At 47.8% G+C, this 26,999-nt stretch overlaps 1 protein-coding gene across 9 annotated transcripts; it reads left to right on the top strand.

The window, feature by feature from the left end:
- The first annotated feature begins 1,397 nt into the window (after positions 1–1,397).
- Positions 1,398–26,641, top strand: Tjap1 (tight junction associated protein 1). 9 transcript variants are annotated; one of them, XM_078019962.1, is made up of 13 exons: positions 1,398–1,497; positions 1,963–2,077; positions 11,687–11,816; positions 18,815–18,912; positions 19,214–19,325; positions 19,951–20,076; positions 21,639–21,667; positions 22,458–22,619; positions 22,834–22,900; positions 23,140–23,169; positions 23,883–23,990; positions 24,107–24,190; positions 24,903–26,641. In XM_078019962.1, exons 6-13 carry the CDS (start codon positions 19,978–19,980, stop codon positions 25,998–26,000), a joined length of 1,677 nt encoding a protein of 558 aa, XP_077876088.1. In that variant the 5' UTR covers positions 1,398–1,497; positions 1,963–2,077; positions 11,687–11,816; positions 18,815–18,912; positions 19,214–19,325; positions 19,951–19,977; the 3' UTR covers positions 26,001–26,641. The 9 variants fall into 9 exon arrangements, with proteins under 9 accessions (XP_077876088.1, XP_077876091.1, XP_077876087.1 ...); XM_078019965.1 differs by lacking the exon at positions 11,687–11,816 and having other exon boundaries at positions 24,903–25,688; positions 25,766–25,945; XM_078019961.1 differs by lacking the exon at positions 11,687–11,816.
- The last annotated feature ends 358 nt before the right edge of the window (positions 26,642–26,999 follow it).

Below are 26,999 nucleotides of genomic sequence, written 5' to 3'. Positions count from 1 at the left end.
GATGGGAGTGAATACCTAGAGCAAGAACATTCCGGTCACAGGGAAAGGCAACCTAAAAGACTCTTGAGGCAGAGATATGCTTAGTGCACCAGCGGAAAAGTGTGCTATTTATTCATTAAGCATTTATTGTGTGCCAGGCACTTGCTATGGAATACGAGGACATAGTTTTTTTTTTTAATATATATTTTTTAGTTGTAGGTGGATACAATACCTTAATTTTATTTTTTTTCATTGGTGCTGAGGATTGAACTCAGTTCCTCCGGCTTGCTAGGCAAGCACTCTAACACTGAGCCCCAACCCCCAGCCACCCTCGCTCCCAGACATAGTTTTTGCCCTGAAGAAATGGCAGAGCAAAAGGGATACGGTGTGTCAATAAATGATTATGGCACCTGGCAGCCATAATACAGTTACGTGCAAATTGCTAGAAATGTCAAGCAGAAGGAGCATCAAAGCTTTATACAAGAGGTGATATTTATTTATTTATTTATTTATTTTTTAAAAGAGAGGAGGGAGAGAATTTTTAATATTTATCTTTTAGTTCTCGGTGGACACAACATCTTTGTTGGTATGTGGTGCTGAGGATCGAACCAGGGCCACACGCATGCCAGGCGAGCGCGCTACCGCTTGAGCCACATCCCCAGCCCAAGAGGTGATATTTAAACTAAGGGTTGAAGAAGTAAAAATTGATGTTGCCAGGAGAGGAGAGGAGAGGGTTTTACATCTTAAGGCCTGCTGGTCTGAAAACACAGGACAATTTAGAAATCTTAAGTTCTTGGGAGAGATAGAAAATGAGGCTAATGAAAGTAGAAGAGGCTGGGTCCTGCGAATTTCCCTGTGCCAAGCTAAAAAGCTGATTTCATCCCTTGGATGATGGAGAAATCAATACCAGAAATACACACACACACACACAGAGGTTTTTTTTTTTTTTGTGTGTGTGTGTGTGTGATACACACACACTGGGCGAATGAATGAACATACTTGTGCTCTACCACAGACCTACACCACCAGCCCTTCTCACTCTATCTTTGGGCTGTGCTTACTTGTTATTCTTTTTCTTTTAGGACTAGGGATTGAACCCAGGAGTGCTTTATCATTGAGCTACATCCCAGGTCCTTTTTATTTTTTATTTTGCTAAGTTGCCAAGGCTGGCCTGGAATGAATTTACGATCCTCCTGCCTCAGCCTCCCAAATCCTTTGGATAACAGACGTGCGCCCCCGCACCTGGCCTATTCTTTTTCTATTACCAGTCTTAACCCCTATTGCCCTACTCCTCCTTCAACAGGACTTCATTCCCAGTCTCTTAAGAGATAATCTTTTAGGAGATTCTCTACTTTCCCCATCATCTTGTGTCCCCGTCCCCAGCTCGAGGCCCCGCCCCGTGGCCCCGCCCCCAATGACGCACGGCGCCTAGTGCGTGGGGATTCCCGATGCCCTGGCCACTACCCGGCTTGCCCCGCGGCAAGATGGCGGCTTGAATGCAGCGGGCAGCGGCGGAAAGTTTGTTGTGGGATTAGACTAGTCGGGCCGGGAGGCTAGAGTTGAAGCGGGATAACCCAGGACCCCAGCATGGAGTAGTGACAGAAAAGGGACTAAATCCGGGCTGGGGAAGAGGAGATGGAATGGAGGAAGATTGGAGGTGGAGGAAAAAAAGGAGATGGGGCGGATGGGAGGGGGGCCTAGAGTCCAGAGGCAGCCCTAAGGGAGGGGTTTGGGGCGGAGGAGCCAGAAATACGTGTGGTTCAGGTCATGGGGAACAGAGTCAAGAACTGGAAGATAATTTCTTAATCGAGCGTAAAGAAGCCTGGAGCATGGGCTCGAGGCCTGACTGTACCAGGCCAGTGGGAGGGGAAAGATTTCTTCCTAGTAAAGGGGGAATAGTGCAGAAGGGTGGAAGAGAGTTCTTGAGAATGCTGGACAGTTTGCTAAGGAGGGAACTAAAGTCAGTCGAATGACCTTTTCCAGGCTTAGATCAGCCTTTCCACACCTCCTGTAGCAGCATCTGCCCCAATTTCAGCTGAAGACTGAGGGTTCCCAGGGACTGGAAGAAATCACAGTGCCTGCTTGGAAAGAAGAAGAGGTAGGGACTTGCCCCAGCCCAATCCCAGAGCGGGTAAGGTGTCCTCCAGTGATAGTTTCTGGCTGATACACTCTCTGGGAGAGGATCCATGGGCTTGGAGTTATATGCTGGGAATCATTTAATCTGAGAGGGTTGCTCTTCTGTAGAGATTGTTCTTTGTGTGTGGTTCCCTAAGTTAGTGTTTTGCTTAGATCACAGGTTGCCTTTTGAGAGTTGGTGTAGACTTGAGCCTGAGTGCCTTCATCTGTGTGAGGAAATCTGGACAAGGACCTAAAGAACGGGCTGAAAGTATTGTAACACATCCCTGTCACAAGCAGTTTGCTACACGAGCAGTTTCTTCTTCTGTTTTCCCACAATACCTTAAGTTTGACGTTCTGCCTGGAAATGATTTGTGGGTAACAGATGGTGGGGAGCAACTGATGTTGTTCACTGACCATTTAGATACCTGCTGTTGCCAGGTTCTGAATTCATTCTTTTTTTTTTTTTAAACCAGGGATTGAACCCAGGGACACTTAACTACTGAGCCATATCCCCAGTCCCTTTTTTTTTTTTTAAATTTTATTTAGAGACAGGATCTTACTGAGTTGTTTAGGGCCTCCTTGCTAAGTTGCTGAGGCTGGCTTTGAACTCGTGATCCTCCTATTGCAGCCTCCTGAGCCCGCTAGGGTTACAGGTGTGCCCCACCATGCCAGGCCTGAATTCATTCTTGCTCCATGTTACTTTTGCACTTGTGGTAAGAAGGGGTTATTTGTATTCCTTGGGAAGTGGATTGGTGGGAGTGTTGTTAGAGATGAGGGAAAGGCAGTTTGGGGGTAGAGAAAAGAAACCCAGATGAGTTTATGGTAAGGGGTCAAACTGCACTGTGTCAAGTTCTGGGAATTTTATCACCTTGGTCTCTATCCCAAAATGCCTTGAGGTTTGCTTTACAGGTGGACCAGTGAAGTAAAGGAAGGAACGGATTGTGGGGCTTGCCCTTTCTAGTAGTTTTCCTTTTCTTTGTATTATTTCCATCAAATTAAAAAAAAAAAAAAAGGAAAAGAAAAGAAAAAAATCAGTTTTACTAGCTGAAATAAACATGACCTGAGAAATACAGGATTTGGTGTTGGAGATTGGTGCCCTATTGTTATCTCATGGCTCGCGCTTTTTACTGGAGCCTGCTTCAGGACCAGCTTCTGCTTCACAATTGGTCTGGTTTGATCTAGAACTCCTCACTAACTATCTCTTGCTCTCTGCACAGCCCACTCTCCACCAAAGTTTTATTCAGAACACCACAAATCGCAATTACTAAGCCAACTTGAAAACCTTTAGGTATATGCAGAACTGATGATGGTTACTTGCACTTCCACTTCTAAAAAACTGAGAACCTTCTTTTTATGAAGGCAATTGTAGATGCCTCCTTGGAAATTGTAATCAGCCAGAACAGTGTGATGAAGATTTAAAGAGAACTGTCTCTAGAACCAGAGTGTGCAGTTCAAATTCTAATAGCAATTTTAAGCTATATATCCTTTATTAATTGCATAGTTCTCTGTGCTTCAGATTCTCACTGATCAATGTGGAGGGTAAGAGTACCTACCTCATTGGTCATTGTGAGCATTAAACAAGTGAATGCATTAGTGTATCAGTGCTTGATATTTTATGAGCATTCATTGTTATGATAGTCAGAATTAAACCCTAATTTTTACTTCATGGTTGAACCTGCTGTCTCTGTGGAGGATCTGTACTGGTTTGGGCTGCTAACCAGATGTTAGAGAGATGAGGCACAGCTTTTGGATAGTATAGATTTTTTTTTTTTTTTTGTGTGTGTGTGTGTGTGTAGTGAGAATATTCTTTCTTTTTTTTTATCTGAGAATTTTAATATTTATTTTTTAATTATCGGCGGACACAACATCTTTGTTTGTATGTGGTGCTGAGGATCGAACCGGGCCGCACGCTTGCCAGGCGAGTGCACTACCGCTTGAGCCACATCCCCAGCCCCGAGAATATTCTTAAGTTATTTAAAGTGATGTTAAAATGACAGTGACTTCCTGTTTGAAATTGTGAGGCTGTAGAATTGTTTTTTGTAACTGAGCGATAATAATGGTGCTTATCAAGCACATTCTGTGTGTCTGGCACTGTTGTGAACACTTTACATGTCTTAACAAATTTTTATAAATCATACGAAGTGGATACTGTTAATTCTGTCTTACAGATGAGAAAATGGAGGCACAGAGTAATTAAGGAATTTGCTCAAGGTTACCCAGTTAATGAGTGGCAGAGCTGAGATTTGAACCCAGGCAATTTGGCTATAGCAATTGAACTATTTATTTATTTATTTTGATTGGTATGATATTATCTTTATTTTTTGGTACAGGGAATTGAACTTTGGACCCAGGGGGCACTTAACCATTGAGCTACATCCAAGGCCTTTTTTTTTTTTTGAATCAGGGTCTCACTGAGTTGCTGAGGCTGGCTTTGAATTTTTTTTTTTTTAAAGAGAGAGAGAGAATTTTTTAAAATATTTATTTTTAGTTTTCGGCGGACACAACATCTTTGTTTGTATGTGGTGCTAAGGATTGAACCCGGGCCGCACGCATGCCAGGTGAGCGCACTACCGCTTGAGCCACATCCCCAGTCCCTGGCTTTGAATTTTTAATCCTCCTGCCTCATCCTCCAGAGTTGCTGGGATTACAGAAGTGCCCAACAGTGCCAGGCTACTTTTTTTTTTTTTTTTTTTGAGATGGGGTCTTGCTATGATGCCGAGCTAGCCAATAACTCTTGGGTTAAACATCCTCCTACTGGGACTATGGGCAACCTGCTTAGTGAAGTTGACTTTTAAGTATGCCTAATGCCAATTGGTATTTTGTTTGTTTTTCTTTTTGTTTCATTATATCCTGGTTCCTCTTTGACTGTATTAATGGTTAGATGTATAATTATATTATAGTGAAAATTTTTTTTTTTTGGTTAATTTAAAATTTTGTGGGGGGAAAGTCCAAGTTCTTCATCATAGCCGTCTTGTTCTCAGAAATAATAACTGGTGCAGGGACAGTGGCTCTGCTGTGTTAGCCAAATCTGGGCTCTCTGTTCATGATTCAACTTGGTGACTGCCCTTTGGAAAACCTTGGGCTGGGTTGAGCGAACAGACTCAAATCCACTCTAAATTGCCTTTAAGGAGGCCGCGTGGGGGTGTCTGTGATAAGATAGATGTGAACATAGGCTTATTTTTGACTGATTACTGATAAGAGCAGTTCTATAGTATTAAATTCATAGACAGTCTGGATATAGTCTTTCTTTTAAAAATAGCAAATAGCAACCTACACAGGAGAAAAAAAGGAGGCATTTTAAACAGCTTCCTCCATTCAGCATAAGGTGAAATGGAAAACAGATGTGCTTCTGCTGAAGCCTGTGTTGTCTTGATAATGGCCCTGGTTGTGCTCAAGTCTCTTTCCCTTTAGCAAGGCGGAGGCTGCATGCAAACTGGGGGCAGAGGTGTGCCAGGGTTTGATTGACTGGTTTTCATTTGCCCTGTATTTAAGACCGGTTCTTCTGAGTCATGTTCTGTCTACTTAACATGCCCTCAGGCCCATCTTTTTCTTCAATAAATGACTCTCTACCCTACTATCAGAGTAGGCATGTTTCTGGTTGTCTTAACCTGATCTCAAGGGAGTTGGGGGCCCAGGACTTTGGGATTTTCCTGGGAACTCTGGCCCAGCCTTCTAGTAAATTTTTCTATTTGTTGTGGTCTTGCTCCCTTTCTCTGTTAACTTAGAAACCATGCATCCCAGAATAATGTCCTGCAGTCAGCATACTGAAATGTGTTATCTTCCTAGAGTATAACTGTGTGTTTTAGTAGGTGTCTTCAGACTTTCTGGACTCTGGTCACATTTTAGCAAATAATTGAATTACAGGATGGGGACTGATGGATTTTGAGCCACTTGTCCCCTTATACCATTTTTGTTTTTGTGTAAATCAATTTCTTCTCATAGTGCCCCTCATTCAGGCATTATCTTTGAATCTGATTCCTTCACTTCTTCCTTGGAACTGTATTTGAAGTGCCAAGGATCTCTGCAGCTGAGCCTTCATTTCTTACATGGATCCATCCTCTTAACAGCTCTCTAAACTTTGCTTGTTATTTCTAGTTTCTGGGCCCTTGCACACACAGGTGCTACTGTCTGCATTTCCTGACCTCTAATCTCTGTTACCTTCCTTTTTTTGTCATTTATGTCTCAGTTTAAAATGTGTCTTCCTGTTATGGTTCCGATATGAGGTGTACCCCCAAATCTCTTGTTAATGCAGGAATATTCAGAGATAAGATGTTTGAATTGTGAGAACTGTAACCTAATCAGCCCATCCTAGTTTGAATGGGCTGTCTGGGTGATAACTGTAGGCAGATGGGTATGGCTGGCAAAGGTGGGTTACTGGAGGGGTGCCCTGGAAGAGTACATCTGTCCTATGGCCCCTTCCCCTCTCCCTGCTTCTTTGCTGCTATGAGAGAAGCATATTTCTCACTGCTCTCCAATTATTATGGCCATCATTTATTTTATTTCTCTTTGCCTGTCTACCTTGCTTTGTCCATAATCCTTCTGTCTCAAACTGCTCATCTGCTAAGACCCAGCTCCTTTGCCTCCTCCAGTGAGAAGCCTTCCTTGTTTTCCTTTCCTTGACTCCCAGCAGCACTTGGTTTGAACTCTGTTCTGGCACTTAACATATTGAGTCATAAGTTCTCTGTTCACTTTGTTTTTCACTTGGCTAACCTCCTGTGAAGTAGCAACTCTCCTGATCCTGGGTAGGGGAGTTGGTGCAGGAGGTGCTATGAGCAGTGTGATAGTCTGATTTGGAGCTGAGCCCACCTGGTTGAATTCCTAGTGGGTACAAGTAAGGCTGGTAGATATGTGTTCATAATGTAAATTAAGACTGAGTAGACCAAAGGCTGCATGAAGTGGATGACTGGATGGAGTGTTTCGGACCATGTTCCTTGATATTTTATGGATTGAAAAGTATTAGGTGACACTGATGGAACATATGCAGGCATTGAGGAAGCCAGGCTTCTTAGCCCCAATTTTCTTATGGCTTTGATGGTCTTCTTGTGCCATGAATAGGCTTAACTCAGATTCTCCACAAGAATAGGATTTGTAACTGAGAGTCACAATCCATTTTTTGCCTTTTTGTTTCTAGTGTAGTTGATGAGTCCTTAGGGCAGCAGTCCCCAACAAATAACAAAGGATTTTGTTTGCAGAGGTTTAGACCTCTTAAGTATCTTCTTTTCCCAGCCCATACCACGTTGCCCAGGTTGGCCTTGAATTTTAGATCCTCCTGCCTCAGCCTCCCTCCTAGCTGGGATTATAAAGGCATGTACCACTGTGTCTACTAGACTTCTTATTTGTATAATTAATGCCAGGTAGTACTCCAGTATGAGCTTGCAGTGAGATGAGGAAGATATGTGAGTCCTCTACAGGGCTGCTTTCTAGATTGGTCCTTAAATTCCTGCCCCAGCTGGGTGCATCTCTGTGACTGCAGAGCACTTACCTCATTGTAGTGTAAATCTGTCTCTGAAGCTGCTGCTGCTGCTGCTGCTTTTTTTTTTTTTTTTTTTTAATATTTTTTTAGTTGTAGTTGGACTCAATATCTTTATTTTATTTATTTATATTTTTATGTGGTGCTGAGATAGAATCCAGCGCCTCATATCGCTGATCGAAGGCTGAGCATTGAGGTCCTAGTGCTGAGCTATCCTGTGTGACCTAGCCCATCCTCCTGGGTGAGATTAAAGTATACAGGATCTCCCTGGCAAAGCCTTTTGAGGTCAGGAAGGAAGGTCTTGCATAAACAAAAGGTGATAGTGTTAACAATATTGTTACTAATTATTTTCTAGCATTGAATTCATGTGGTTAAATGATCTGCCAGGTGCTTGGATTCAACTCTCTTCCCTTCTAGCCTTTTTATTTTCTAATAACGGGCTCCTATGCCAGCAGGAAGGGGTTAAAAGAGGAGGTAGTTTTTCTTCCTTAATTAACATCTCCTAAAAGTCTTGCTGGCCTCCTCTGTTATTCTTTAAGGCCTTTCAGTGCTGATGCAACCTGCTGAGTTGTATGGATAGTCCCAACTAGGTGTGCTCACTGCTTGGGGGGATGGGGCTGCTTGTGGAGGGATGGGGATAACTACAACTTTTATCAATGCCCAGTTGAATCAAAAGGATGAAACCAATAGCTAAAAGTGAAGTGAAGAAATTTCCCCTTGGGCTGGGGATGTGGCTCAAGCGGTAGGCGCTCGCCTGGCATGCGTGCGGCCCGGGTTCGATCCTCAGCACCACATACCAACAAAGATGTTGTGTCCGCTGAGAACTAAAAAATAAATATTAAAAATTCTCTCTCTCTTTCTCTCTCTCTCTCTCTCTCTCTCTCTCTCTCTCTCTCTCTCTCTCTCTCTTTCTCTCTCTCCCCTCTGTCACTCTCTCTTTAAAAAACAAAAAAAAATTTCCCCTGGGCTCTACCCTTTGTCTCTCAGTGTGGGAGTATGCATTGCATAGTGGCATAGCTTTGCTGATGGATCTTGGTGGGAGTGATAAATTGCATTGTTTGTTAAGCAGACCTGAGAGGAGGTTGGATCAGCCAGCCTGACTGGATTGTGTTGTGTGCATTTAGGTCCTCAGAAGGACTGGATCTCATTAGCAGGCATTGTGGCACACACCTGTAATTCCAGCAACTCAGGAGACTGGCAGAGGATCATAAGTTCAAGGCTAACCTCTACAATTTAGTCTCAAAATAAAAATTAAAAAGGACTGGGAATGTCACTCAGTGGTAAAGCACCCCTGGATTCAATCCCCAGTACCAATAAAATAAAATAAATAGAAGGACCAAGTTTCTCTTGGACTGGCTCTGAGCACTAGAAAGGGACTGCATTGTTGGTTACTATCTTAGAAGTACCAACAGTCTACTAGATGACATGTAAAATCTGTAAAGGACGTGGCCCCCTCTTTGTGAGAAGTTTCTGTGCTCTTCCAGTGAACTGGATCAGGGAACTTGGCACTATCTCCCAAGAAGGGAGGGTCCTCCTCCTGGGAAGTCAGAGTAGACCTCCCAAGCCCCAGTATTCCACTCAGCTAATTAGTAGAATGGAACTCTTTTTTTTTTTTTTTTTAAAAAGATAGAGAGAGAAGGGGGGGAAAGAGAGAGAGAAAGAGAATATTTTTAATATTTATTTTTTAGTTTTCGGCGGACACAACATCTTTGTTTGTATGTGGTGCTGAGGATCGAACCCGGGCCGCACGCATGCCAGGCGAGCGTGCTACTGCTTGAGCCACATCTCCAGCCCCAGTAGGATGGAACTCTGAGCTAATATTTGAGTTTCTGAGCGTTGGTCTCTGTACCATCTCAGTCTGCCTGATGGGGAATTCAACCTTAAAAGCTTTTGAGGGTCTTGCAATAAGGGCAGAATTGGCCTGTGGCTGACTCATGCCTGTGCCAGCAGAGTGCATACTAACTGATTGGACAGGTCAGTTTTCTGTGCTTTGCAGTGGGATTAAAGACAGGACAGGGTTCTGTCCCAGTACTGCCCTTGTTTTGGGCAAGCTACTTGTTTTCTCTGAACCTGAAATGGGAGAAATCCAGCTGTTCTGTAAGAATCAACAGAAATAAGTGGAAGTGACACTGTTTCCAGAATGGTAAAATGTAGTATAGATGGAGGAGTTTTGTCTGTCTAGGGACTGTTGGTTTTCATCATAAACACAATAAATATCTCTTGTAGAAAAATACCAGTCCTACAGAAAAATAAACAAAATTTAAAAATAAGACCCTCCCTTTAGTTCCCACTGCTCCTAATCCCCTTCCCTAATGATAGGGAACCAGTATTCATCATTTATCACTGAGAAGTTTCTAGTCATTTTTGTATTCTTCTAGACATTCCTCAGCACTTATCACCTTTAAAAACAAATACACCCCAGTACTAATGCATCCTGTTCTTCCACTGCTTTGTTCTCTTAAGTTGCCCAGGAGTAGATTAGACCCTGTGGGAGCCTCTGGGTAGCCTGGTAGAGTGTCCTCCCTAGCATAGGGGGTCTTCTAGGGCTGGCTCCCTTTTACTGTTTCAGTGTAGCAAGAGGCCCTGACTTCTAAAACTGTGAATTATCCAGGTTACTTGCTGCATCTACCATTTGAAAGCAAACCTTGTCTGACTTGTGTTTTTTTTAGAGTTCTTAGATCTTTTCAGAGTGAGGGTTTTGAAGGTCGCCTATCAGTAGATGGGTTTTCTAATGAGTCTATGAAAATGGTCAGGGCCTATAGAAGAGTTGTGTCTATCCTATAGATGGTTGTCTCTTGTCTAAGTAACACCTTGGTCATTTTGAGCTCTGGGACTATAGTTAAACATACACAGGGATCCCACTTGGTGGGCAGTTGTAGAGCCTATTAGAGGATTTTCCTGCCTTTATGAATCTTGACCCTGGGCTTGGGAGAAGGACAGGCCCATGCATGGGGTTGGGGTGGTAACTAGTCTTCCCTTTTCACTAGCGTCATCACAGAGCCTACAGGGTTTCCTAGAATAGGGAAGAGAACCCCTTTCCTGGCTTTCCTTGTGTTTGCAGGAATTATGTGCTGTACATTTCCTGTCCTGTTGCCCCAGAGGACACATCCTGTAGGACTCCACTGCTGTGGAGGCATTTGCCTTGCATTTTTCTAAACTGGGATGTGTGTCACTTTCTTCCTGGTGCCTCTGGAATCTTCAGGAAAGAGTTGCTACTGTTCTCCAGCTTGCTGTGTTGGGCAGACTAGCCACCCTCTGCATTACTCCTTCTGAGAGAGGAGAATAGCCCCTATTGGAGTCTGGGGAGCCTGGCAGTAGCCTTCATCCTTGCTCTGCAGGATGGTTGCCTGGGAAGTGCCATCCCCCTGGCCCTCTCAGAAACTGTTAAGTAGCAGTGTGCCACCCCTTCCTTTGACTGGCCCTGCTCTAGGCTGGGTCACACACTACTCCATTGTGCTGTGCTTTTCCCATATAGCTTGTCACAGCCTCTGGTCCTCAGCTGGTTCTCTCCTAGCCCCTTCCCTCAGAGCCTGTGGGAGGTAGTGGGATGCACTGTGCTGGCACAGGCATGAGACGGGTGGCAGCTGCAGCTGTGGGGGCTTTGTTCTTATGACCCAGTATTCAGAGTCCTAGTGCAGCCTGGCATCAGCGACTAGGGAATAGAGAGACTGGAAGCTGTGTTCTCTTCCATAACAGATGTCTTCTCTTTCTATTTTTTATTTTTAAAAATTTGAGGGTGCTCTACCACTGAGCTCCATCCTAGCCCTTGTTATTTTTTATTTTGTGGCAGGGTCACTTTATATGTTGCTGAGGCTGGCCTCCAACTTGTGTTCCTTCTGTCTCTGCCTCCTGAATTGCTGGTATTACAGGAGTGCACCACAGTGCCTGGCTTTTTTCTTTCTTTTGAACAATCAGAAGCTTGTTGCCTGGCTCAGCGAGCTGGACTCCCTGATTGCCTGAGGCAGAGTGTTCTGCTTTACCTGGCTTCCTTTCTGGGTGGCACAAAGCTCTGAAGGGTCAGGTAGTGAATCCAGAAGTGGTTCTGCAATACACTGGAAAGTGCTGTGTGCACCTGCGGGCATCCCACAGCTTAGCCCTTCCTTTGCTCTCTCTTTGCAGCTCTGGAGTTGGGCTGCTCACAAACCAAGCTGTCTGTTTATATGGAGTGCCTGGAGGGCGTCTGCCATGAGTCTGTCACTAACAGCAATAACCAGGAGAGCTGGTTGGTTGGGGAGAAGACACTAACCCCGTGAGTCTAACCTTGGCCAGCTAACCCACCCTGGGGTATCACCAGCAGTGTCTCTCCTCCATTCTTTCCCCAACCTAACTGCCTCCTCTCCTTAGCTTATTTGGTGTCATCTCCCAATCTCCCAGCTGTGGGTGGGGATGTGCCCCCCTTCATGGCCAGGACAGTAAGCTGTCCTGTATATATCACTTGCTCATCTGCCAGCCTGCTGCTGGACTCTTCAGCACCCCTTTCCCACTCCCCTCAGTACTGTGCTCCTCGGTTCTCTTTCAAAACAGAATTGGATGGAATTTCCATTCAGTCTATGCTTTTAGCACCGCAGTGTTTGAGGTATCCCCTGGTTACCATGCTGCTTCTGCTGCTCATGCATCATGTACAGCTGAAGCTAGATGGAATGATATTTTTCTTTAGACCAAGCATTTCCTCCTTTTGTCAAGAGCAGAAGGTTGGAGAGTGTCTCCATTACTCTCATAGTAGGATAAGAAGTTAGGATCAATTGCCAGGTTCTCTTCTGGGTGGAGAGGTTGAGTAGAATGTTGCCGGGGCACTGGGAATGTCCCTGGGCAGAAAATAAAAGCTACTTTAACTGAAAGCTGGAACCCAGAACCAGGTACCTGTCTGAGATGTAGCTCTCATTGGCGACTGTCACTCTGGGAGGTGGAGCTGGTAGAGTTGGGGCCCCTGCCTACTTCCACATTTGGAACTTCAGGTGGACTTTAGCCGAGAAGTGCTGAGAAGGGCGCCTCAGCCAGAGAGGCAAGACTTGGCTTTGGACTCCACATTGTGCCCAGAAAAGGTCCTGGCCTCAGTGGGAGATTGGTGAGTGCTGACTGGCATAGAGAGGCTTCTACCCTTGGGAGCCTTTCTTCCTCCAGGCTTGAGAGGGAAAAAGGGTTCTGGAGATATCGGGAAGGCCAGCTGCGTGGTGCTTTCTGCTGATCTGTACAGCTCTTTAGAAAGACTGTTTCTAGGCTCTGGAGGCAGTGTAGTGCTGGGCAGGCTGGCCAGGGGAGCTGGAGACTCTCAGGCCCTTGAGATGGACTCTGTTCCTGTTGGGCTGGGAGGGAGAAGGCAGGGACCTGACTAATAGCTTGGGGTGGTTGTGTATAAATGGAAGGGGTGCAGGGAATTTTTTTTTTTTTAGCAAGCTGGAGGGATTTTGGGCCTAGCTCTGATCAGGAAAGCAGAAAAGACCTAGAGTTGTACCTTCTTTGAATTATGAAACGAGCTTTAATGATTCTAGTGAGGCCTGGTTTAGGGACATTCATACAGAAAAGGCATTGAGAATAATATCAGCTGCTGGCTGTGAACTCAGGGACTTTTTGGTTCTCCCTTTATTGTGGGGATCTTGAACCATCATCAAGCCTTTAACTGTTTTGTTCCTATTAAGTTTGTGCTTAGCTGAGGGTCAGGTGGATAGACTAGAGGTGTTTGCTCAGGTGGGGAGCCAGATGAGCTCTCACAGTTCACTAGCACTAGTGCTGAATCCTCAGGATTATTCCAGGGCAGAATGATTACTGTCCTTTGGCTTTCAAAACCTTATCAGTCTGTTCACTTTAGAGTAGGCAGAGAGCCAGGAAAGGACTGTAGGCAGCTGGTCCCAAGAGGGTGAGGTTGTACTTTCCCAGAGGGGTGGTAGGCATAGTTGTTGGAGGAGCAGAAGAGCTGGTCCGGGCACAGACTGGCATCTTCTATCCTACTCATCTAACCTGAGCAGAACCTCTGCCCAGGCCCCACCCCATGAACTGTTGGCTGCCTGCCTGCCACGCGCCCAGGATTGCTGAGGGCTTTGCTCATGTATCTTAGGAACAGCTGCAGGCCGGAAACTGGGGGCTGGTGGCAAGTGGGAGGGGCACCAGGGGGAGACTGGAGATGGCTGAACCCAGCTTTCCTAGGATCAGCTTGCCATGCTGGGGGAACTGTTCTGCCTCTTATACAGGCAGTCAGGGTGGAGAGGGATTATATTGCACAGGATGGTGGCAATCTTCATAAGCAATCCACAGACCACTGTTGGGTCACTTGATCACAGGGCTGGCCCTTGCAAGATGGTGGTTTGTTTTTTGGACTTCAGTTGGAGGCAGAGCTTGAATTTCAGAGGCTCAAGAAGCAGCCAGGCTTTTGTGGGAAGGGTTATCCTACCCCACAAAGGTGTGCAACTCCCACTCCACATCAAGGCTTAAGACTCAGAGCAATTCCTGAGTTGGCCCCATTCTCTGTGTGATTAGACTAGTTGTGTTTTAGTGTTTGATGAGGGGCTTTTGGAAGGGCTTATGTGGTTTATTTATCTCTTGCTGGTTTGGAGGGAATAGGCAACACACAGCATACCCAGCAAGTTCTGCAATGAGGCTGCTTTTCCTTTCATTTCAAAAGCAGTAGTAATTACTAGCCTACGTTGTACCTTCTTTGAATTATGAAGAAGACTTCTAGTGATTTTTGTGGTGATGTGTGAGCCCTCCCTGAGTCAGAAGATTGGGTTCATTGACCCTTTGCTTGCTTGAATTATTGATATCTGTGAGCAGAAAGGCTTATCAGTAGATTCAGAAATGCTCTGAACCCAGATAAACTGTTGGGGCATAATATCTTAAAGGAGGGGCTGGTGATGTGGGTAGTAGGAAGCCAGTCGGTCCCTGTGGGGCAGCTGATCCTGGGTCAGTGGAGTTATGCAGTGTGGTAGTGCAGAGATGTTCTGGGGGAGCTGGAGATGTTTGAAGAGGGAAGGTTGAAAATCTAAAAAGCCACATCCATTGTGGATTTGTTCCTGTCTCCCTCTCCTGGGCCACTGTAGAGGTAGCCTCTGAGACCTCAGTGGGCAGACTACAGCCGCATACTCAGACCTCCTTCCTCTCCTGTACTTTGCTAGGCCTTGGGCAGATCCCAGAAAGGACCGCAGAGAGAGTGGGAGAGCATCCATGTGCCTCTTGTGCTTGAACCTTTTTCCTGTTACCTCCTGAGAGAATGTTTGCTGGGAGGAGTAGTAAGGATAGGGGTTTGGAAAGAATCAGGATTCTGAGAGGTTTTTCTCTTATCCCACTCCAACTCCAGTGGTAGCCATCTCTGGCTACAGTGGAAGCCCCAGTCATATGCACATATCCACAGAAGGGGGCAGGTGTGAATCCCATCTGGCTAGATGAAGCTTGGCACACTTTTTCGTCCTTTGAGTAAAGAACACTGCTCAGCCAGCTTCTGGTACAGATTATGCCTTCCATCTATCTCTGCACTCTGCTCAGCTGTTCAGTGGGTTCATAGTGCAGGTTCCTGTGCATGCTGAGTCCCATTTCTAATGAAAGTAGACTTTGTTCTCTGAAGGCAACTAATCGTGCCCCATGGGCTGTAATCAGGGAAAAGGTATTTAATACGGGGCAGGCGGCAACAGGCGGCAGATTGCAACATGGCAATTAGGAAGCTATCACCCCCACCCCTTGCCCTGGCCCCAGCAGATATGAGATACTCTCTCCTTCCGAACTGATTTTTGAGTTAAGTGAAAAATGAGTGCCATGAAGCAGGGGAAGGAGGTGGAGCTGAGGAGGGGTGGAGTAGGGGTGGTGAGGGACTAGGAGAGCCCCTTTTCGCCTCACTTCACCTTCAGGGAATGGGGAGGGGTGGCTGCTACCCTGGGTGTCTCCATCACCAGTGCTGGCAGGTCGATCTGAAGGTGCCCCAAGCCAGATCCAGTCACCCAGGGTTCCCACCTGGAAAGGCCTCAGCCCTTCTCTGAGGGCACAGCTATTATAATAGAGACCCAGCACAACTTGGTAATCTCACATCCTGGGTCATCTGCCCCAACTCCCTGAGACTTAGGTGAGTTGGATGGGGATGGGAGAGGGAAGCTTCCCTATTTATTGCCAGACCTTGTAGAAGACCGTTTTTTTTTTTTTTTTTTTTTTTTGGTGGCACCCTGGAGCCCCACTCAGCACCTAGAGGCCCCAGAAGCTACATTTGGCTGCAGCTTGCTTGTCCCAGCCCATGGCCCGTTCTTAGTTTGTCCTGCTGCTTTCTCTGGAGACCTCAGCACAGGATTGGGAGTCCTCCTCAGTCTGAAATACTCCAGAGCAACCTGGGAAACTTTTGGATGAAGGAGATGTGGCTGGTGGAGTCTTCCTGGTGATACTATTCCAATGCCACCAGTTCATCCCTTTTGTCTTTTCTCATCTTGGGGAAACCTGGTTTCCAGCTGTTTCTCACTCTTCCTTGGGTGTATTCTTCAGTCTAGAAGAGTGGGCTGCCTGGCCCTTTGTGTTCCTTTTCTGTGCCGGAATTATGAGCCTCTTGTTGACTGGATCTGAGGCACTTAGCAGATTTTAGGAGTTAGAGCTAGGGCCTGGTGTCCCAACATGCCCTGGTATTTATGGACAGGGGGCAGGGAGTGGCACAGATCTCCCTGATGGACTTGGGTTGGAGAATACTGCAGGTGCCCCAGTATATTGTCTTTCCCATGAGCATTACTTTCTGCTTCCTTGGTTAGGAGTGTTCCCCATCCTGTGACTGTGGCATGTTTGATGAGAGTAGGCCCTGGCTAGGAGAAAACAACCTCTCACCACACCCTGTACCCCCAGACTCCCTGTCTGCATTTACTGCCCATCTCACTGCCAGCTGTACCCACACTGTTCTCTATTCAGCAAGCTAGATGTTCCTAGCTAGAGAAGCCATAGAAATAAATGTGTGCTTAGCTGGGAGGAGGATCTTAAGGTCTGAGGTGGGATGAACTATATTATGTGTGGGGCCTGCAGTGAGGCAGCTCTGCCTGCAGGTAAGGTTATCAGGTACCTGGGCATATCCATGTCTTCCCTGCCCCCACTCCCACTCCACCACTCACACAAGTGTTCTGGTACCTAGAGGATAGCGTGAGCCTTGGCGGGAATAAGGATAGGAAAGTAAAGAGGCTGAGAATAGAGAAAGGAGGAGCATGTCAGGTGAAAGGGGCACCTTAGCTGACCAAGGAGGAAAAGGGGAAGAATGTAGTGACCTGTTTCCTCTGGAAAGGAGGGAGATATAGAGACTAACTTCTGGGAGCCTTCCACTGGGTTTCTTTTTCTTTTTTAGTTTTTAAAATATATATTGGATCTTTGTTTTATTCATTTATTTATAAGTAGTGCTGAGAATCGAACCCCGGGCCTCACATATGATAGGCAAGTTTTAGGTGGACTCAGTATCTGTATTTTACATCTGTGTGGTACTGAGGATCGAACCCAGTGCCTTGTGCATGCTAGGCAAGCACTCTACCAATGAGCCACAACCCCAGCTCCACTACCTTGGGTTTCTATAAGCTCTCAACTGCCTGTCTTATTCTTGTGTCCCTGGCCCTTTAGTTTTCCAACTCGGTATGCACATCCACACATATATCCACTGAGTATCAGGGTCCAGGTATTCAGGCTGCTTTGGTACTTTGTGGGCTTCTCCTCAGGCCATGGGAGCCCAAACTCCAGGGCTTCTGGAGGGGCAGCCTCAGGGCACATGTGGCAGTGACTTGTTTGCTCCCCCACACTCCAGGAATGTACTGTCCTTTCAGGCCCGCCTGGATTCCTGTGTAGGGAGTCAGCCCAACAGAGCATGCTGCCTATACCCTGTGGGGACACGTTTTTGCCTCTCATGAGGGGTGGAGGCTGGCGGCTCGTGCCTGTGCTGCCACACCCCAGCTCCCCCCAAAACCCCAGACCAGGGACCAGACCGAAGAGAGACTACTGCTTTCCCGCCCTTCCTGCCCCCACCCCATTCTTCCTGCCCCAGGCCCTGTTGGAGTCCTGGCCAGGACATGTCCTGACACTAGGAACACATGCTTTAGCCTGCAAGGCTTCCCTCTGCCCCCAGCTCTGTTTAGGTTTATGGGGGTGGGAAGAGATTGTTTTTTATGCCCAGAAGGCCACCTAAGGTTACTACTTCCATGGATCACTGTGGTGGCTGCTGCCCCCATGCTGTAGCCTAGTTTATTACAGATGGGAGCCAGGAAGGACACTGGGTAGATCTTGGAACCACAAAACCTGGAGGGGACCTCACAGGTCACTCTGTGGAGCCACATCGGCGTAGATGCAGAGCAGGTTTATACATTGAGAAAGGGAGTTAGCCAGAGACCCACAGTGTGCCAGAGTAGCTCTGAGCCTGGAACCAGAGGTCTCAGCTTCTCTGCTGGGGTTTTCTGTAGCAGTGTTTCTCAACCTCAGCACTGCCAACCCTTGCTGTTGATAATGCTTTGTTGGGGTGTCCTGTGCATTGTGGGATGATTAGCAGCATCCCTGACCTCCACCCACTAGGTGCCAGTAGTACACACCTCCATCAGATTTAATTTTTTTTTTTTTTAGTTGTAGTTGGACACAATATCTTTATTTATTTATTTTTATGTGGTGCTGAGAAGCGAACCCAGCGCCTTGCACGTGCTAGGTGAGCGCTCTACCACTGAGCTACAACCCCAGCCCTCCAGATTTTGACAATCAAAAGTGTCTCCAGATACTTGCCAGATGTCCTCAGGGGAAGAAGATGAGCAAAATTGTCTAAATTACTGCCTTTCAGATTTTATTTCTTGGACCTACCTTTCCTCCTTGCCAAGTCTGTTGACTACCATATACAGAAGTAATCTTTAGGTTCATTGTGAAATAGTTCCAGGAACTCCCTTTCCAGCATCTTCTCTGCCCATCTTCTTGTATCTCTGCTAGGCTTTTTCATTGTGTTATCGATTGTAACCCATGTTCCCTAAATCTCTTGTTTCCAGACTCTGAGAGGCCTGGGAGATGAATAGGACAGGACAGAACCCAACCTATTTCAGAGTCAGGCACATGGTAGGCTGGGACCATGAAGTTGTGTGAAGAGAGATGTCTTGTCTGGAGAAAGGAGGGAACCTAGTGTCTCGGTCATCATCTGCCTCTACCACTTCTCCCTCAAGACCACTGTTTGATGTCCTTGCCTGGCTTTCCCTGGGGCCTTCTATGTCCTGAACTGGGCAAGCAGGCCTGTGGCACTGACAGACAGGCGCTGACACCTGGTTTCCACTTTCTTCCCTTCTCTGGTTTCAGGAGCTCTTGGCTAGAGGAAGTGGAGGGGTTGTGGGATGCAGAGAACTGAGGGCTAACTCTTGGACAGCGGAACGGAGAGAGCTGCTGACGAACAGACGGTATGTTCCTAAAGAGGCCTGTTCCCTCACTTGGATCTCTTCTAGGGGAGCTGGTAGGTGAGGGGGCAGGCAAGTAGGCAGATATCCTGTCTTGGTGGAAGCTGGTGAAAAGAGAGTGGAAAGGCCAGAAGGGCTTGGCCTTCAGTGGCAGTGGCCAGGGAGGTCTCTCAAGCCTGGAGATCCCCACCAAGGAGCCTGGGTTGAGTGAACATCTTCAAACCCTGTGTTTGCTTACAATGTTTTAAAAAGTAAGCATTTTTTTTTTTTAGAGAATTTTTTTTAATATTTATTTTTTTTTTAGTTTTTCGGCAGACACAACATCTTTGTTTGTATGTGGTGCTGAGGATCTAACCCAGGCTGCACGCATGCCAGGCGAGCACGCTACCGCTTGAGCCACATCCCCAGCCCCAAAAGTAAGCATTTTTTTTGAAGTTATTTTTTTAATATACATTTATTTATTTATTTTTGTGTGGTGCTGAGAATCGAACCCAGGGCCTTGCACGTGCTGGGTGACTGCTCTACTGCTGAGGCACAACCCCAGCCCTAAAATGTAAGCATTTATTGAGCATTTCTTAACAGGTGGGCACTGTTCTTAGTTCCTTAGATAATCTCTACAGCAACCCTGTGAAATTGGTGCTGCTCAGAGCTGCCCCAGTATAGAGTTGAGGAAACATTTAAACAGAGAGTAGTTTTCCCTCTGCAGTCCCTTCCACTTTCAAGGGAAAGCAGTTGACTGTTCTTGAGTTCCTACCCCATTCTTACAGCAAGGTCCACTTGTTCTGGTGTCCAGGATTTGGGCCCTGCCTTTCCTGCCTGTCTGTTCCCTATGGGACCCAGTCCCCATCCTCCAGCACTGCCCTGACTTATGGGGACCAACACATCAAAGTCCAGCCCTTCTAATGACCCCTACAATGGCCCAGGCCTATCATCCTATATGTTGGCACCAAAATATGTCCCCTTTGATCATTATTTTTTCCTCTCAATCCAAAGACCTCTTAACCACATTTTTGAACCTTTTCCTTCCTGGCTTCCCCTCAGAAAGTGGAGGAGCCCATACCTCCCAGAATGACCAGTGCAGCCCCTGCCAAGAAACCCTACCGTAAGGCACCACCGGAGCATCGGGAGCTGCGGCTGGAAATTCCTGGGTCCCGACTGGAACAGGAGGTCAGTAAGACTGGTACCCGAGTCCTGGCTGACAAGAGCAGGTCCCTGAGGCTGGGTGTCCGGCTGACTTCTCCTGTCTGAGCTACTGGTTCCCCGAGTTGGGCTGAGCATGTGGCAGTGCTGATTATACAGGCCTAGGGTTTCCTAGTGCAGCAGTCCTCATATGGGAAATGCAGCCTTATGGGGGACTATAGTCCATATGCCAGGGAACCCCAGAGCCATCAGAGCTTAGCAAGAGTGTTCCCATACAGTATTATTCTCCTTGCGAGAGGCAGCCCACCAGGCTCTCTAGCCCTCTGTAGTGGAGAAGAGCCATTCAACCAGAGCACCTGCTCTTTATTGTCACCAGGAATTCTGGCCCCTCCTCTAGCTTTATTTTGTTTGGCTCATATGTGTTAAACATATACTTCTTTCCAGGAACTGTGTTAGGTCCAGACTCTGCTCTTGGAAGGCATATAATTAACAGCATATTCCAGGTTAGCTCTCCTCCCTTGTTAAGCCTCCTGAGAGGATGAGGCAAGTGTTGTGGTGGTTGACTGTCATTGCTGCCCTGCCTCCACAGCACATGGAACATGTTTAAAGAACTTGAAATTCAACAGACGCTGAGCACCAGTGTATATGCTGCACATGTACATGGTGCACATGGCCCACCAGTGTACAAAATGCCATTGCTTTTCCCTTTCAGTTCAGGGAGCATTAGATAAAAATGCCAGCTATTATTCTAGGTGCCACCTGGTGGGCATCCCAGTCTTATAAGTTGAGGGAAATAAGGCTTAGTGAAGTTAAGATTATATAACCAGTATGCAGTGGAACAGAGTTAAATTCAGGTGTCATTGGCTCCAAAGTCCATAATCTGAGCCACCCACCTCATTTTCTTGCCTCTAACTACAGTTCTGTTGGAGTTAGGTTCATTTGGAATAGGCCCTTCACATTTCCTTCCTGTTGTACATAGCCTTTGCCTGCTGTGTTATATAGTTGCCCGAGCTCTGACTCTTGAGCCATTGGGGTTTGGGGAAGATGGTACAGGAGGTTAAAAACATCCTCTCATTTAGGATTAGCCCAAAGGCTCTCCTTCACCCATGCATTTATTCTTCCTGAGCCTTCAAGGTCCTGATTTTGTCCTTATCTTCCCCACAGAGGATTGAGAAGACTTTGGGAAAACTCAGAATTCTTCTGTAGTTTGGCCTGACTTATTCATTTCTCTGGAAGGTCTCTGCCATGCTTATGTGGAGACAGGGCCCATGAAGAACCCAGTGGATAGCTGAGAGGTTCCCTCCTGGGGAGAGGTAGCACGGGTACAAGGATCCATTTGAAAAATTATTCTAGGATTAAGAGTGAAGGTTGGAAGGAGTTCTAGAGTCTTCTAGCTGGCACAGGAGAGAGTAATCTAGGCTTGTTTGGGCATTACTGGATTGCATTCATCTCTAGAAGGCCCTTAACTCTCTTCTGTGAGAGTCTTTGGACTTTAGACATGGCCCTTTTCAGGGCTGTTTGGAGAGGGGACCATCTAGGAGGCCAATGGTCCAGAGCTGAGCCTCAAGCTTATGTTCTTTTTTGTTCAGGAGCCCCTGACTGATGCAGAGAGAATGAAGTGAGTATCTGCTGCCGGTAATACTGCCTGCCTTGACTGTCCTTCTTAGCTCCAGGTTAGGCTACTCATACAGTCAGACTTTCCTTGGATTAGGGGAGTAGAGGTAAATGGGGTGTTTTAGGAACTCTGGGATGTCGGTTGATGTTCTGGATATTTTTTCTGGAAAAGGGAGTTTTGTTGTATGGGATTCCAGAGAACCTGGAATGAGGAGGTGGATGGGTCTAAGGGGCCTGCTCTTGCCAAGCAGCCCCTCCCCAAGTCCTGTCCAGAGAGTTCAGAATGATCTCTTGTGCCAGCTGCCCCCATATGGCCCTTTCTGATAGCCACACAAGAACTCTGGAGAGGAGGGCAGTGCTCGGCTGGATTTCCGCAGGATTAATAATGGAGAAGCCTGATTGTGCAGTGAGGAAACTGGAGCTGGGGGGTTTGGTGGCTGGCTGGCTGGCTTAGGTGGTAACAAGAGACAGGTTGGGAGCTCTGCCCCATCCAATTCTGTCCTGTTTTCCTGGTTTTCTTCTGTAATAGTTGGAGGAGTGGAGTGTCCCCTCCCATCCCCTCTCCCTCCCTTACCATCCAACTCAGGTTCTGTTCTCAGGTCCAGCAGGCCTGTGGAACTTGCTGCCCTCAACTTGAGCTGAAGCTCTAGGAATCCCTCTGCTTTCAGTTGTCCGCCCCTCCTTTCAGTTGCCTGTCCCCATACCATCCCTCGCCTTCTTTCTTGAGCTCCACTCAAAACTCCAGGACTGGCTCTTCTCTCTCTGAGGCTCCTCTGTGTCTTCCTGTATCCTAGGCTTTTGCAGCAAGAGAATGAAGAGCTTCGTCGGCGTCTGGCCTCTGCCACCAGACGCACTGAAGCCCTGGAGCGTGAGCTGGAAATTGGGCAAGACTGCCTGGAGCTGGAGCTAGGCCAGAGCCGCGAGGAGCTGGACAAGTTTAAGGACAAATTCCGCAGGTGTGATCCAGGGGCCAGAGGCAAATGAGCGTTTTTGTGTTCACAGGATGTTAGCTGGAAGAGGCCTCAGAGATGACCTGATTCTGATTAGAAAACTGATGTTCTGGGAGAGGTTCTAGGAAATTGATTTGCCCACGATCCAAGTGGAGGAGGAGCTGAGTAGGGCCTGAAAAACTAGATCTTGACCAGGTGTCTTCCTTGTATTCCTCTTCAGGCTGCAGAACAGTTATACGGCTTCCCAGCGGACCAACCAGGAGCTGGAGGACAAGTTGCATACACTGGTAACGTGTCCAGGAGGGTGATTTGGTTAGCACTGTGCTCACAGTGTAGCAGGGGGCCAGGACTTGCTAGGAAAATGCCATTCTGCCCTGGGATTTAGGAGGGATGGAAGTGGGGCAGTGGTGGGGAGGGAACCGCAGTGTGCTATGCACGTGGGGACTGTCTTAATGCTCACACTGTTTCTCTTCTCTCCTCGTCTCCCCCTCATGCTGCCACCGTTGCTGCTGCATTCTCCTCTCAGGCCTCTCTTAGCCACAGCTGGATTTTTGCAGTTGCGTCTGAGTTTGTGTGTTTTTTCCCTTGCCCTGGCCTCCTTAGCCAAATTTTGGGATTGGGGGGTCCTGGCTATTTCCCTCTACCCCCTGAGGGTACTACCTCTTGCCTCTCCCTATGTGAGGCTCATTTGGTAATCAGTGCCTCCCTCCTGGAAGAGGGCTGGGGCTTCTGCCCTTGGCTCTGGCAGATACTGATGTCACCATGGAATACTTCCTGGCTGCAGTGACAGCAGGCCCAGTTGTTTGATGGGAGGGGAGGCTATAGATCCAGTCCATGAACTGAAGATCAGAAGGCTACTTTTGAACCTGCAACTCCGTTCCTCCCCAATCATCTAATCTCACAGGCATCTCAGCTGTCACCCAGCCCCCTTCCCTCTTCCTAGTCCTGTCCTGGAAATGCTACACACAGGTGGCAGTTAGTCTCTGAGGTACCAACTGCCTTGACTAGTGCCTAGAGGCCCTCAAACTCCCTCAGTGAATGGACAGTTCTTACACTGCCTCTGTCCTGGGCCCACATGGCCCCACCCACAGCCACTCCAGAGAGCAGGAGAGAGGTGCCTAGTCTCCTTCTGTCTGTCCATTATTTGTCTGCTCTGTCCGCCGTGGCTGTCCTAGCACCTGTGGCCTCATATCTCTGGGCTGGGAGGTGGTGGAGGGGAGGAAGGACCAGTGCGGTCTGGATTGGGTTTACCACAAGTCTGTGCCTCAGATTAAGAAGGCTGAGATGGATAGGAAGACACTCGACTGGGAGATCGTGGAGCTGACCAACAAGCTGCTGGATGCCAAGAACACCATCAACAAGCTAGAGGAGCTCAATGTACGTATACTGCACCTGCTCGGAGGGCCTTTCCTGACAGTGGTGGGGTCTGTCCTGGCTAGCCCTGCTCCCTGAGCAGGGCCAGGCTAGGATCTGAAGCACATCCATGTCTGTAGGAACGGTACCGGCTGGACTGCAACCTGGCCGTGCAGCTCCTCAAGTGCAACAAGTCGCACTTCCGTAACCACAAGTTCGCCGATGTGAGTTGAGCATACCCCTTGCTTGACCGGTGCCATTCCAGCCTTTTTAGGACCCCTTACACTCAAGTTTCTGCACCTGTCTTCATCCTCCTGCATTTAGCTCCTCCTTTCTGCTTTGCCTACTTGCCTCCATGTTGCCCCTCAAGCCAGTCAGCCTTGCTGGTGTCCCCCATGTTATTGCTCATTGATAGTGCTGGGGCTAGCCCTGTTATTTTTATAATCAGAGACAAGAGACTCAGTTTGAGGACACTTTGCAGGAAAGAGGGGATGGCCAGAGCTATTGGCCATGAGTATTGAGAAAGGATTAGGCCCATGTGATCCCATTACCTCAGGAGGCAAACTGTAGACCCAAGGGCCTCAGGTCCAAGGTCAATGCAGCCTGCAAAAATAGAGGTATTTGTAGGGGTACTGATCTGTAGATTCTCCAAACAGAAGTCTGATTTGGATAGAAGCCACTGCCGAGGTAGGGGAGATAGAAATTTGAGAGTACACAGGTCTCAGCAGTAGATCTGGATTCAAATTCTGACTGTGTTAATCAAAAGTTTCAAGTTATTTTACACCGACTGAGCCTATTTATCCATGAAATGATGTTATTCAACAGAAAGAAAACAGTACACAGTGGTACTATATGTGGTAGCCATTAGTTTTGCTGAGTCAAGCTGTTTTCAGTTGGAATCATATCTCTCTTCCTTTTTCTGCTCCTTTATCCCAGCTGCCTTGTGAGCTACAGGACATGGTTCGGAAACATCTGCACAATGGTCAAGAGGCTGCCAGCCCAGGCCCTCCTCCTAGCCTGGCCCCAGGAGCTGTGGTTCCTACTTCAGTCATTGCCCGGGTGTTGGAGAAGCCAGAGTCTTTACTGCTCAATTCAGCACAGTCAGGCAGTACTGGGCACCCCTTGGCTGAGGATGTCTTTGTGCATGTGGACATGAGTGGGGGTGCTCCTGGTGACCCAGCTAGTCCCCCAGCCCCTGGCAGTCCTACCCTGCAACCCAATGGAGAATGCCATTCTCTGGGTACTACAGGAGGCTCCCCAGAGGAGGAGCTACCCTTGCCAGCCATTGAGAAGCTGAGTCCATACCCCACCCCATCTCCACCACACCCACTGTATCCTGGCCGCAAGGTAATAGAGTTCTCTGAAGATAAGGTTCGGATCCCTCGTAACAGTCCCCTGCCCAATTGCACTTATGCTACCCGCCAGGCCATCTCCCTGAGTCTGGTGGAGGAGGGGAGTGAACGGGCCCGCCCTAGCCCTCTACCCAGCAGCCCTGCCTCAGCCCAGGCCTCACCCCACCACCAACCCAACCCAGCACCCCCAACACTCAGCACCCCTGCCAGCTCAGCCAGCTCTGAAGAGGACCTGCTAGCCAGCTGGCAGCGTGCATTTGTGGACCGCACTCCACCACCTAAGGCTGTGGTCCAGCGCACAGCCTTTGGGCGCGATGCACTCCCTGAACTGCAGCGCCATTTTGCCCTTAACCCTGCTGACAGAGATGAGGTGGTTCCAGCACCTTCTTCCCTACCTGATGAGAGTGGGCTTTTGCTGCCAGCAGAACCTGACTCTGGTTTTCCCAGGGAGGAGGAGGAAGAAGAGTTGAACCTGCCCATCAGCCCTGAAGAGGAGCGTCAGAGCCTTCTGCCTGGTGGTAGGGGGACAGAAGGGCCTGGCACTTCCCATCCTGAGGGCAGGGCCTGGCCTCTCACCAGCTCTAGCCGCCCACAGCGCAGTCCCAAGAGGATGGGGGTGCACCATCTTCACCGCAAGGACAGCCTGACCCAGGCCCAAGAGCAGGGCACCCTGCTCAGCTAGGCCCACTTGCTTTCCTGCTGATGTCGCTCTGGGCCTGCAGAAGGCCTAGGCGCTTGAGCTCTTCCTTCCCACACCTGCACAGCTCTGTTCCCTGTGTGAAAGAGAGGCCACACTAGGCCTTTCAGCTGCATTGACACTGGCACCAGCTTTCCTCATTCATGATTTTTTTTTCCTTTTCTTGGAATATTTATTTTCCAAAGGTAACATGCAATTGGGTCTCAAGTCCTGTCCTCCAGTCAACCAGCTCAAATTGGGCTGTTCTGGGGAGCCCAGGGGCTCGCTCATCAGTGTTCATCTTCCATCCTCCTTTTATATTCATGAGCTTTGGTTGTTTTGGGGGGTATTACTGGGGTTATTAACCTCTTAATTTCTGATTCTCACCAGTTTTTCTCTGCACAAGCTGCTGCCCTCAAGGGGCCTGGCCCAGCTGGGCCCAGGGATGAGGGAGCAACTGACTCAGGGCTCTCCTCAGATGTTTCCTCCCTCCCTCTGGAAGGGAGGGTGGGCTTTAGGGGCCTCAAAGTGGGTTCTGGGTTAGGCCTGACCCCGTTCTTAACCTTGGCTCTAGACTGTTACTCCCAATTTTGGGAAATTTCACATTGATGACTATTTTAAAAGCAAATAAAATTATTTTACTGGTATGGCCTTATTTTCCTTAATGACCTTTCCTCTCCCATTCTTCTCCCCATTCTTGAGTATTTTCATATTTTCAGACCTAGTTTTTTCCCTAGTCTTTGCCAGTGACTCCCCTTAACACATTCTGCCTATGGTGTCCCTGGGCACAGAGCAGCAAGCAGCAGAAGGGGCACCCACAACCTTAGAGCCCCTGGATCTCCCCTCAGTAAGTAGAGTTCAGTCCAGCCCTGCTTTGGAAGTATTCTCTTCTTTTTTTAGAATCTTCATGGAGCTTGTGATGTGTCACCCAGAATCCCAGGTCCTAGACCTGGGCTAGGCTTATTGGGAGAGTGTGCCCTGGTGCTTGGGTGGTGTGGTGATACT

This window comes from Ictidomys tridecemlineatus, chromosome 8, assembly GCF_052094955.1.
Source record: "Ictidomys tridecemlineatus isolate mIctTri1 chromosome 8, mIctTri1.hap1, whole genome shotgun sequence".
NCBI lineage: Eukaryota > Metazoa > Chordata > Mammalia > Rodentia > Sciuridae > Ictidomys > Ictidomys tridecemlineatus.
This window is presented reverse-complemented; position numbering and strand designations above follow the sequence as displayed.